This window comes from Lathamus discolor, chromosome 1 (assembly GCF_037157495.1).
Source record: "Lathamus discolor isolate bLatDis1 chromosome 1, bLatDis1.hap1, whole genome shotgun sequence".
NCBI lineage: Eukaryota > Metazoa > Chordata > Aves > Psittaciformes > Psittacidae > Lathamus > Lathamus discolor.
Genome location: NC_088884.1, coordinates 2616201 through 2629287, shown reverse-complemented (window position 1 = coordinate 2629287; position 13087 = coordinate 2616201). Strand labels below are relative to the sequence as shown.

General features: G+C 41.5%; 1 protein-coding gene across 7 annotated transcripts in view; it reads right to left on the bottom strand.

Moving 5' to 3' along the window:
• The window catches only part of CELF2 (CUGBP Elav-like family member 2), a 393255-nt gene that overhangs the window by 88430 nt on the left and 291738 nt on the right, over positions 1-13087 (bottom strand). For all 7 annotated transcript variants that reach the window (XM_065666773.1, XM_065666599.1, XM_065666687.1 and 4 more), the window contains one exon: positions 10502-10584. In XM_065666773.1, the coding sequence (XP_065522845.1) occupies positions 10502-10584 (83 nt within the window). The remainder of the gene's footprint in view (positions 1-10501; positions 10585-13087) is intronic.

Sequence of the window (13087 nt, the reverse complement as noted above, 5' to 3'; positions counted from 1 at the left end):
AATAGTATTTGGGCAGTGCTTGTCCCTGGACGAAATAAATGCACCATCTACATCCATGCTGCTGTGGTGAGGTACTCCCACAAAGGCATTTATCCTCTCTGTATTCCTCACAATATTGGAAATGAACATACTGTATAATAACACAGCATTTTTTCCTCTAAGGTATCCTCATGAATTGGCCACGAAATAGTATTAGTTGCTCTCCAGCAGATACTTGCTCAAGTGGTGGTCTGGAACACAAGACTCCCTTTAGTCATTTGAGCCATTCACAGTTGAATAGCAATACAAAGGTATCACATACCTCGCATCTCTGCATGAGGCTGTAATCCCATTGAAAGATCCTGGTGGCAGTAAGGAACACGGGAGTGTTTTGTTTATTTTCACAGTGGAATTACAAGCTTCACTTATGGAGGTGCCTGGCTTTCAGTTCATACAATCACGGAATGTTTTGGGTTGGAAGGGACCTTAAAGCTCATCCAATTCCAACCCCCTATCATGTGCAGGGACACCTTCTACTAGACTAGGTTGCTTAAAGCTCTTCTTAGTTTAAAATTAATCTTACCCTCTGATTAGCATCTTATTTTCCACAATCTTATTCAGCCCAGAATCCTAAGTTCTCTATCTTGAAAACAGTCATAAGGCTCTATTCATACTTTCTTAAAGATCATTACAGACTTCCAATTATTCCTTTCAGACATCAGCTTCTTTTTTTTTCTTCTCTGTTTTTTCCTTGTGTTTCTCTTTCAGAAGAGAAAATTTCCACTCCCTGCAACTTGTAATGGTTGCAAGTGGGATTGGGTAAGCATTCGTAGAATGAATGACAGAGGCAATGTATTCATGAGATTCCCTGATACATTGCAAATTCCATTTGCAAAGAAGCAAAGTTGCTTATTCTAACCCCTGCTTGTGCATCCCCCCCCTCCTCCTGCGACGGGAGATAGCCCATCTCTGAGCTACAATGGGCTAGCGCTGGGATTGACTGCAGACTGCTTTAATGCCACTCTTAATGACAACTTGTGAAGATTAGGAAGTTGTCAGAATCAGATATCAGCAAAAGCTCCAGCTTGCTTTGTGAAGCCAGCCTGAATTAATTAATGGGTAGCTTTCCTTTGATATCGCTTTGATATTTGGCTGCAGCTGGATAAAAATCAACCACAAAGGAACTACATTTTGTTTACCACTGCTTAAAACTCTGTTTAGTTCAATGGTGGTTTTTTTTTTTTTTTTTTTTTCAGATTTTGCTTTTTTAACTTCCCTGGCACAAGGCAATAGAAATGGGCTTTCGCTAATGGAGTTATGGTGGCATGTTTTTCAGTGACTGCTTCTCTCCGCTCCTGGAGATACTCAGGTTACATTCTGGGAGCAAAGCCATTACTGATTTCAGCAAAGCTGCAAGTGAAAAGATGGGCCAGTCCAAAAGTAAGACAAACATTAGCTTTGCCCATTCTGGTACTGCTTTTCCCATTAAAAGGTATATAACACTTTAATGATATTTGCTCTCTGTTTCAGAGGGTGCTGATTACTTGCTCCATACACTAACAGCATGAAATACAAGCTCTGCAATCAGGGGTCTTCTTTAACTTTTCAGGTTGGGAATTCAGAGCCCGTTTTAGTGTCCCTACAGGTTTTGGATGTCTACCACGACAATCAGTTGAATACATTTGTACCCCAGAGAGGTACCTGCACCCAAATGAATCCAAAGTATTTCTAGCAGCCCCAGTGACCCCACTGGTAAGAGGAGAAAGGATCGCCCTGCATACCACAGGGGAAGAGCAGACAAAGCGGCTCCTCCAACTAAGCTGATGAAGACGATAATTTCTTCTGGACAAAGAGCAAAAAAATCAATTATCTCTCTGGGTCTGCAAAGAGTATTTTTAATTAGGCAGAATATAATTGCCAAAGTGCGCTCCTAGAGCAGGAGGCTCAATTAAGCCACCCAGTTTCACCTGGTTTTCCAGGACATATTATGGGGTTTCTAATGACCACAAACAAGTCAGGACTTAGGTTTTCTCTCTCATCACATATGTTGTCACATACAACAGCATGGTGCATCTCAACAGCGTGGTTCATTACCTGGTTGAGATGGAAGAAAGCTAGCTAGGGATTCCTCAGCTTCCTGCACCACCACAGGAGTACAAACACTAAATGAGGCATCACTGCATCCCTTCGATAGCAATGCACAGAGCCACAGACCACGCAATAGAAGTCTTTGAAAGAAACAGCACAGCTGATAGGGCTGGACACAATGGCAGAAGACTGCTGAACAAACAATTTCTCTGCTATAAACGCGCCATGAAGCCCAGCCTCTTCGGTAATAACATAACTCAAACCCATGGGCGCCAAACAACGCTGTTGAGGCAAGTAAATGGCATCCAAGGGCATCTCTAATGATGTTGCTTCCTGATGCCTGCAACATGGTTTATGATTTGCCTTTCTAATTTCACTATTGTAGGAATAGTCAGGCAGCTAGGAAGGCTCCCTGAACTAGTTTTTCATTACAAAGACAATTTTAATAGCTTGTGTCATGGTGCTAATGAGGCTGACTGAAGCACCTGTACTTTCTGTTCCAGATAGCAGAAAACAGCTAACACCAGCAGCAGGATAAATAGCTGCTTAAGGGAGTGCCTGGGCTATTATCCTTAGCTAAGCATCCCACCTAAATCTTGGTGAGCTTTGCAATACCCTAGAGTACTCCAGCGATGGCCTCTCAATTGTGTTCCATTTTCCATTCTGAAGCACACAGCAAATGGTTCTCCAGTCAGTGATTTCTGGGTACCCAGCTTGAAAGTGATATCCTGTGAACAGATCCTCCAGCCTCGCTGAGTAAGATGTTCTAAGTTGGATGTTAAATTCTGGAGGCACTTTGCAAAGTGATGACCTCAACTGTCCAGAGTTATGGAAATCAGAAGTCACACACCAGAACAGTTTGGCCTTTTGGGGATGGGCTTCACACTAGAGAATTTTTCTGTGGTTAAGCCTGTATTTTGCATTACTTAGTTTCCATCCCAATATTACTATACTGCAAAAAATGTATCCTGAACTACTCCAAAAGAGCTATCTAAAAAGTCCAGTGTGCATCTAACTGCATTTGCAGCTGGGCTAATGTGCTCTTGGCTTTTCAGCAGATCTGCTACACCAGGGAAAAGCAACAGTCTGATATGAGCATCTGGGATCTGAAACAGCTCACTGATGTCCATACCCCATGCAGCTCTGCATCCTCCTGACATATTCCAGGGGTTAGGCTGCAGCATCATCCTCCCCTGAGTAAGGCAGATCGATGCTTAGCCTCCTTCTCCCAGTGTTCCAGGTCAATAGATCTTCCTGTACTTCCCTATTCTTAGAGAGCATCTTCCAAACATTTCAAGCTTTACCAAATAATAAAAATACTTATTAGAGCACGGACTCATATCCTGATAGCACAATTCTTGAGTCACTGCCCTCAGCACTAGGCAACCAAGTGCTTCTGCTTGATTTCTTTCAACCCCATGAGAGTTTAGTATTTTCATACACAGTGGAACAGCTTCAAGAGGAGAAACAGTGACCTCCAATCTCAACTAAGTCCAGTGGTGAAGGCTCTGTAAGGTCAATTTAAATTAAATCCTTATAACAAACAAGCCAGAGAGGACATGAACTGCATTCTCCTGCATGCCAGAAAGCTATCCTAATGGTCAGGCTGTACAGGAAGGTGAATCTGCCCCCCTTCTTCATTGAGAAAAAGGGACAATATAATTATTAACTGAATTCAATTTAGAGAAGTTATTTTCACTGTCAATATTCCCCTCTCCCTACGCCTGCACAACCATCATTCCACCATTAAGCTGCAAGCTCTGCTACTTACAGGGATTTCACTGGGCTCCTAAGTCACTTTTTCCAGTTGATCAGTTGGTGATCTGTTCTGTGTTTCACACAATGGTAGGTGCAAACCCAACCTTTCTACTAAGGTACCTGAATTTAGTGCAAATATTGATTTTTCATTTAAGTGGCAAAGTTATTGCAACTTGTATTGAGGTGGCAGAGGTGTATTTGCATAATAAAAACCCACTTCAGAGCTGGAATATGTATCATTAAGTGGTTCCATTTGCATAATATTTTCAAGAAAGAAATGGGCCAGATTCACTTTCTCAACATCATTCAATGCCTTGTAGCTCAATTCCTAGGAATAGGCGCTCCCTGGGAATCCTCCACTTTCCCATCTGGTTATTTTTATCCTTTAAGCAGTTCTAGACTTTTCAGATCCTTCATTAAACAGCATTTGGCCATGCTATATGGGTACTGAATTAGTTTAATTTGTCATCATAAATCAATCACTGCAATCCCTTAACTAACTTAATTGCTCTTTGAATTCCCTTTCTGTTTGTCAAAATCTCTCAAAGTCACTGATATATCATATTCAGGCTATTATTCAAGTCATATTGGATGATTACCTCTTTATTACAGGTAATTTTTACATAATGTTCATACAGTACTGACAACTCATAAGGCCTAAAGCAGAGAAGGGAACTGGATATTAAAATGTTACTCCAGAAAGGAGTGTACCGGGATATTAATTAGAAATGAGCTCAAGATGTAAAGTGAAAATCAGAAATGTATTTGCTTCTTTGCTCCTTGTTCAAACAGTATTTTATAAGAAAGTGAATGTGGATTCATAGGAAGTTGTCATGGATGCCTGCATTTTGAAACAGATTATTCTGAAGGTTAAATAACCTGCTAAACCGATTCAGCACAGTGCTGAGATTTCTCTCCCATGTTACAACCCCTTAAGCCCCATACCCCCGAGGGGCCATTGTGCCTCCTTGTGATACATGTGATAACAACACTAAGGCACATAGCAAGACCTGCTGTGTTTTACACTCAACGTGAAGCCTGAGGTGGTCTGTGGAGCCAAGGGGGAGCCCCAAAGCAGACTGGCATCATGATGATGACTGTCAGCTTGGTGTAGGGCAGAACAAACCCTGCTGTGAATGGGTACCAAAAGAGAAGAATGATAGTAGAATCATAGAATGGTTTGCGTTGGAAGGGACCTTCAAAGCTCATCTAGTCCAACCTGATCTCTAACTAGATCACATTGCTCAGAACCACACCCAGCCTGGGCCTGAATGTCTCCAGGGATGGTGCATCCACCACCTCTCTGGGCAACCTGTGCCAGGATTTTACCACCCTCATTGTAAAGCATTTTTCCTCATATCCAGCCTGAATCTCCCCTCATTTAGTTTAAAACCACCACTCCTTGTCCTGTTGCAAAAGGCCCTGCCAAAAAAGTCTCTTCCCATCTTTCTTATAGGCCCCTTTTAAGCACTGAAATGCCATAATGAGGTCTCCCTGGCGCCTTCTCTTCTCCAGGCTGAACAACCCCAACTCTCTCAGCCTGACTCCATAGGAGAGAGCTTCATCCCCCTGATCAGTTCTGTGGCCCTCCTTTGATCCAAGTTCCTCTTTAAAACTCAGTTTTTCATATTCTACACGCCTAAATGGACCCTGAACTTTCCTTCCAGCCAGCACAGGATACTTAAGGAAAAATATCCTCTAAGACAGTCCTGTTTCCCTATCACGTAAACGACATTCGGTGAAACCAGCAGTAATTCTTATAATGTAAAAACTGAAAAACCTTTCCCTCGACAACATCTGGCATAAAGGAAACCATGAGTGTTTTGCAAGATGGATCTTACAAACTCCTCCTTGCTGTTAAAAGTTTTAAGAGCTTTCTCAAAACTGCATTTCTCCATTGTTAAACTCTTAATTAAATTGATTAATACAACTAATGTTCTAATTTCGTGCCAGAACTTCAATACAAAGGGTTTGCTGCTACTTGGAATATGTATATCCTACTTGAAATAAGAACCGCTTAAACCATTAATCCATTGAAAGCATACGAATGCTAAGGCTTAAACAGTGTGGGCTGTAAATTATTTTTTTGTGACAATCTTAGCTATGAGGATATATGCAAAAATATACATATAGGCAACAAATAATTGCTGCCATGTCAGATCAATCTAACTTCAAATGCAGAACAAAGACTCCAAAGAGGCAGATTTTAGGTGTAGATTTCACAAATAGGTTCCCATCGATTCCAGACTTCAAACAGCTTCTGCTTGAAATTAAAGATGCATTTATGTGTCTATTTGTTTCCAAGAATCCAACCAACGTATAGTGCTCTTGTGTAACCTATCTGCACTTAACTCTTGCCAGGAAATCCTACAAGAACTATTCATTAGTTAGAAAAACAGAGCACATTCTGGTTTTAAACTAATGCATGTTAAAACTAGAACAAACAAAAAGTGCCAGTGCCATGAAGGCAGCTAAAGCAGTCCCTGCATAGAGCTCTTCGAGATTTGCCCGCTATACAGAAGCCAATTTTCACTAAGCAGCAAATTAGAGCACAGGGGAACTAAGATTATTACCTCTAAGTGAAGGTACAGAATACATTTAGATGGGTGGAATTTATTGGATTATTTTGTTTAGGGAATAGAAGTTAAACACCACTAACAAAGCCATGAGATCCTTAATGAAGATGAGACTAGTTAAAGGCCTCAGTTCTATATCTCATCCCAAAGAAGCACATTTCTAAGATCATTATTACATTCAATTTGAGGTTTTCCCTTTTCTCCCTTCAGCCTTTTAAAACAAAATCCAAACAAACATTCAAAGAAAACCTGACTGGAAGTTGAATAATACAAACCACATCCCTATGAGTTAGGTTATGAGCTATGTGCTTGCATGCTGTATCTGAAAAGACACATCTGGAAATTCATGTTGTTCATTTACAAGACATAAAAGCTACTTGTGATGCCAGCACCAAGCAAACAGAACTGTCCCTACTGCGTTGATAAGTATTATATATATATCAATATGCCTGTATTTCTCAAACACTGTGTATCTTCTCTGCCTAGCAGCAATCCTACCATAACAAGCGACATCTAAATACATTTTGGGGGAAAGATAAAAGCTTCATTGTATGACAAGGAATATTATGACTAACAGAGAGATTATACTAATCATGAGGAAAAAGACAATGTTTGATCCTACTTATGCTGAAAGTTTTTAAAAGTGTAAAAAAAAAAATCTTTTAAATGAATTTTATCCTCAGGAAAATGATTAAAACCAGAAAAGCCTTGAGATGTCAGCTGGTGACATGTTTTTCTTCTTTATCTTTCTTTTTTGTTGTTGTTGCTGTGAAAAAAACACATATCTGAGCGAATACAGCAAAGTGCATCATTAACTTCTTATTAATTTTATAATACAAAGGCAATTCAGTTAAAATAGTGGTGCTGCAACTTTAAATTACAGAACTAGCTTGGTATTTAATGAGAGATTTAGCACAGCGGGGTTTCTGTTAAATTAAGTTGTGCCTTCACATCACAGTGGGAAAACAGGTGTATATTGGTTTAGAATTATGGAAATGTTGACTAATTCCAAGGCTTGTAATCAAACAGCAAGGCACCCTGCAATATTTTCTTCCAAGGTTCTGTATTAATCATTTATGTCTGGTCTTATTTTCTTCATGTCCACTAAAAGGGTCCAGCTCAAAAGAGCAGATAAAGCACTCGTGTTTTTATATCTCCATTAAGGATGAGGCCCATGCAAAAAAGTAGATGTAGAAACAGAACACTGCAGGCTTTGATTAAATACCTACCTAAATTAAACGAGATGTGCAGTATCGGAAGGGGGATAAATTTCACACTAAACTCTCACTTTTTTGGCTTCACCAGCGCTGATCCAAAACCTGCTTACCAAGCCATGTGAAGCAAGTCTGCATTCAAGAAATAACGATACTAAGAGACAAAATAATCTGGCCTGTATGATTTAATGAACACAGATGTATTTTCCTCCATGCTACTGCAGCAGTGTGGGTTATACATGTGTGCAGGTAAAATGCAGGTGAGTTTCAACCACTGCAGCACCCCTGCAGCCCCCTGCTTCCGCCTCTGCCATCATTCCTTACCTTGCAGTAATAAATCACCTGCCTTTGTCTTGGATTTTCTTCCTGGGCTAATTAAGGATGCCTCTTATCTGACGCATGGTGGTATTATAGTAAAAGTGGAAGGCAGGGATTCTTTTGTATCCAGCAGACACCTTATTATAGAACCTCCTACATACCGTATCTTGCAGGCTGACACTGGATGCCCAAATGAACCTGACCCAAATTCATCCCTTGTTGTAACTCTGCCAGAAGATTGCCTCCATTTGCTCTGAGACTGTTTCACACATGGATATATCCACTGCTGATTCCTGCTCTCTCAGTGAAAGCTGCTTAGCAGGCAAGGGCTAACAACATGGAAATTGCTAAACTTCATACCAGGAGAATCCTGTATGAATTGAAATGTTTGCAGCACATGTGCCGCAACTTTAAAGTGTGCTGAAATTAAGTTATTTTGGGAACACACAGATGCAGCATAGCAGTATCACCATATACACTGAATGCAGCATACAGCACATGCAAAATACAGGAATATAGAATCTGTCACATAGTATGTGCTGAATCATTCTCGAAGGGAAGCAATGAATCTGTATTTGAGTTGCTTCTCTTTATTAGAAGTGTCCCTTTAAGAAGGAGGTATAACAACTTATCTTAAAGGAAAATCTTCACATCTCTGGCAGTATCAGGAATATTTTTAAAGCCCAGGCCCCAGAGACATGGGAATGTAATTTTCCTATTTCCTTAAAGGATAAGTTTGTAACCTCACAGTCAGGATAGAAAACCGCAGCCTGCAAAAGTAAGTTTTAAGTGACAAAGAGCTAGGGACATACGAGGAAGCCAGGGAAGGAGTCTGCCTCTCTGAATCGCCCACTGGGATTACTGAGATCACCCAAAACACAGCAACCAGCTCGAAGGCCTCAGGGAAGAGCAGAGCAAACAAAAGGACCCTCTCTGCTTCCAAGGGGAGTGATGTGGTAGAGCTGCAGGGTAGGGTCCCATACCCTACCTGGACCCAGGGATGCTGGCTCCAGCAGCCTAGGACCACTTCCACTTAAGTGTTCATTCTACCCAGCCACTCAGCACGGCCATTTGATTCAAAGCAGTTTGGACAGCAATTACACAACCAGTTGGGTTAAGTAAGTGTAATACTAGCTGAACCGGGTTAGAGAACATTCATCGAAGGGCTCAGCACTTTCTGGCAGTGGGGATGGGAACCAACAACTGCGGTTACAGAGCCAGAAGATTCAACCTGAGCTCTGAAGGGGTCTCAAAGAGAATTGCCCCTCAGAGCATTCCTTTCTCTCTGAGGATGGCACATCCACCCTCTATACCCTCAAAAGATGAGCCTGCTGCTTGTAAGATCTCAGCACTGACCTTTGCAAGGGGCAGTTGCTGGAAAACATCGCTTCAATCTGAAGTGCCACAATTTTTCTTTCATTTGTTTGTTGCTGGCCTATCTCTGCAGAATTCCTACTGCCTCTTCCAGCATTTTCACTAGTGAATGACTCCCATTTTACCTTGGTGAATTAGCAGGACTCATGGGTATCTATCCAACATACTTGTCTACCTTGGTCATTTTCATGACAGATGAGGTGGCTTTTCTAACAGGAGCTGCATAAGGTGAGCTGGCCAGGTGTGAATTTTTCAAACACATAGTGCCCAATTGCACATACAGCACATAGGAACTAAGGGAGATATTGGTCATATAACTGTCAGTCCAGCCAATGTTCTATTTATTTATGCAGTGCTGTATATATGCATTTATTTTTGTGGCCTTAACCACATGCTCCAACCATACCGTTGAACACCTCCCCTACCTCAAGAGGGGATATTCCCCATCCTTCATATTTTTCCTTTCCCATTCCCAAAGTATTTGACTATGTTCAGTAAAAGAAACAAATACATCAGAACAAGAACATTTCAGAGTTCCATCATGCAATTACCAGTGATATACTTCTTTTTAGCCTGTAACTTACATCTGTAGGATAACACAAGCTACAGTCTGTACAACACAGTTGTTTCAACCACTGGTGTGAGGTGTCAGTGAGAACAGGTTGCTGAGGAGAGGTGGGGACAGAAAACAGGATGACACTGCAAGAAGCTACGTGGTGCCACTCTTTAGGGTACCCTGATGTGCAGCCGTCACACCAACACAGTCAGGTTGTTTAGAAACCATGTGGATAACGGCTGCATTTAACAAAGTTGGCTGTATTTTGTCTTTTCCTCTTCTCTCCCTTGTCAGATGAGAAGCCCCAGCAGTGCAGTGTTTTCCTGCCATATGTTTTTTTCCCCCTCTTCCTCCCCCTTAAATAAAGAAAGAATTGAATGCACACTGTGTTTCAGTAACTGCCTCGAGTCAGCAGGAATCAGCACTGTTTCCAGCCTAGGGACTTTCTACAGAAGAGCAACTGCCTTTTGAGATGATGCCATTGCTACAGGACTGGCACTGTTACAGGAGAGACCATCAGGTTAGCCACCCTCCCTTGAAGAGATCAAGGTCATGTAGGGCACCAAGCAGCATCTTAAGCAAAAGCGCTGTTTTTTGCTGGCAATAAAATAATTAGAATCAAAAGTAAATGTACTCACCCCAGGTAAAGTTTTAATATTGTGCAGTGCATTCTGTGCCTCAAGAGCAGCTTTTCTTGTATAAAATGTTACGAAACAACAACCTATAGAGAGAAATGAAAAGCTTTCAGAAATTAGTGAGTATGATTTGTGAGAGTACAATAGGGAGGGACAATAAACAGCGGTTGAAAAACACATTATGAAAGCTGGAAATGCGAATTATCATGAGTCTGCTTGAATGACATGAATAAAAGAAAGCTTTTATGGTTTAAAATAAAATGCCACCCCCTGTGCATTGCATCTATAGCACACCTACATTGTTAGTGAACTGTAATCACTTAGAAATTGTTAACCAAAATCCAATTGGCTTTATACAGTATAAATAAGGTTCTATTTTTTCTGAAGGCTCCCCATTATATTTTGAATATAAGCAACAGGGCAAGCTCAAGCAGCAGGAATTCATTGTTGCATCCCAGGCAGAAAATCAGGTTAAAGCAGGACGTTATTTATGGAGCCTTATATATAAGAGCTATAGTTTGCTCCCTCTATGTGAAAACAGGTAGGACACTCATCTCAGTTACAGAGTGAAAAATAAGCTACAGGAGAATTCACCACTGGTGGGGTAGTGGAGGCTGCTGATGTTTGACAGCGTTAAGTGAAGCTCTGCTCACCCTGCATCTGTCTTAGGACAGTTTCAGTTGCCTTAATCCTACAGTTTTCCCTTTGGCAGCATGGTCCAACCAGGTTGTCTGTGGGACCAAACACACGTTGCTGCCACTTTCTCCACTGCAAACATTTAAAGTTATTCTTCCCACAGGACATACAATCCAGGCAGATCAACACCAGCCCCAGGGCAGGACAGGGCTCACAAGTAGATTCTCAGGGAAGAGCCAGAATATGACAGGCATGAGACTAAGAAGCAAGGACCAGGATCTGACTTGCCGCAATCTGTAATGTCCCACAGCAATGAAATCTGTTTCTAGGCATGCACATGGCATGTGCAGAGAGCTTACTACAGGGGGACCTTGCATCCATGTTGCATGTATGATGCTTAACACAGTATCCCGGTTTATGACTTCAACTTTACTTTGGGGCACGGGGAGGGAAACCACTTAAAAAGCACCTCTCACACACTTGTATACATAAACCCAAGACTGCAGGTATATAGACATAAGGAAAATTCATGCTTAAATATTTCCCACCCAGCACAGCAGATCAGTGACGTATGACCACCCTTGGAGTCGCAACTCTGTCCATAGAGGAAATACAGTGGAGCTGAATGCAGCCCTTGTCCCACGGACCATGCTTTGGAGCCATGTCACATTAAGAAGAGACCCCAAAACACTTACAGAGCAATGTGGCTACAGATGGGGGTGCAGAGAGGAAAAACATGCTGGGTAATGCTAGTTGGGAGGCAGAAGTGACTACTGAAGTAAAAACCTGCTTCATATCAAACAAAATGACGCAGATTTTACTGATGAACCAGAAAACAAGGCTATTCTCTTAATCACAGACAGAGATTTGTTACAACTCCAGAGAAATTCAAAATCAAAGAGTTTTGACAGAAGAATCCCTGACTCTCAAACCTTGGTGTTCCCTCTAAGTATAACCCAGACAAAATTATCTGTCCTCTGGGCAATGAGCAAAGATGCTGCATCAGCTCCCTAATGTTGACTAAGGTGAAACATCACATCTCACCTGATGTGCCTGCTTGTGTTCAACCTCGCAGCATCCCCAGAATAGCACAGGAGGCCCAGGAGAAAGCACAGATAGCAAGCAAACATTTTAAGTAACGGTGTGGAGGTGGCCTATACCACACTTCGGAAGGAAGGGCTGAATCCAGAATACCCCTACATTGCCTCTTGTTTGGCTCAAGCTGTGCATTGCACTGTGAAGAGTCCCTCCGGCTTTGCAGCCAGGGCAGTGACGACCGTTACCTTTATAACAAGCAAAAGTAATCATGTATTCCCAGCTGGAATACAGTGAGTTTATCCGTAATGCAGAAAAGCACTTGGATGCAATACAATACACAGGCAGGCAGGTAATGCTGAGAGAAACAGTTTTCATACCGCCAACAGGTTCCTTAAAATTTCACAGTTTACAATAGAGATGGTTTAATAATTATTTCAGTGAGCTGAATGCTGTTTGGCAGGGACAAGCATTACAGACAGCCACAGCCTGTTACGGTTCGTGCTTCCTGTGTTTCTAAATCTCCTATTCCACTGGAAAAGTCTGCAAATTTGAATTATTTTACTCTGGAATGAAAATGGGAAATAAATCCGAGTTTAGGACATTTAATAGCGTCATATTTTCTATCCTGCCAGCCGGCTCCAAAGTCAGTCTTCCTTCTATTGTTTCTTCATTTGGCTTATTAGCTTTTTAACATAAAGATTTTTAACCAGGAGAGAGGATTCAGGGGGGAAGATATCAGGCGATAGTCATGACTTTGCAATTGTGATGTCCTCTACCACGGGTCCAAAGGGTTCATTTTATATTCCAGATCTGTGGGTTTATTCCAATAAGATGTTTGAAATCTACTGGTTTATCATTCTTGGCACTACCTGAAAGAGCTGCACTTGAAAGATGAATACGCTGTGAAATACCCTT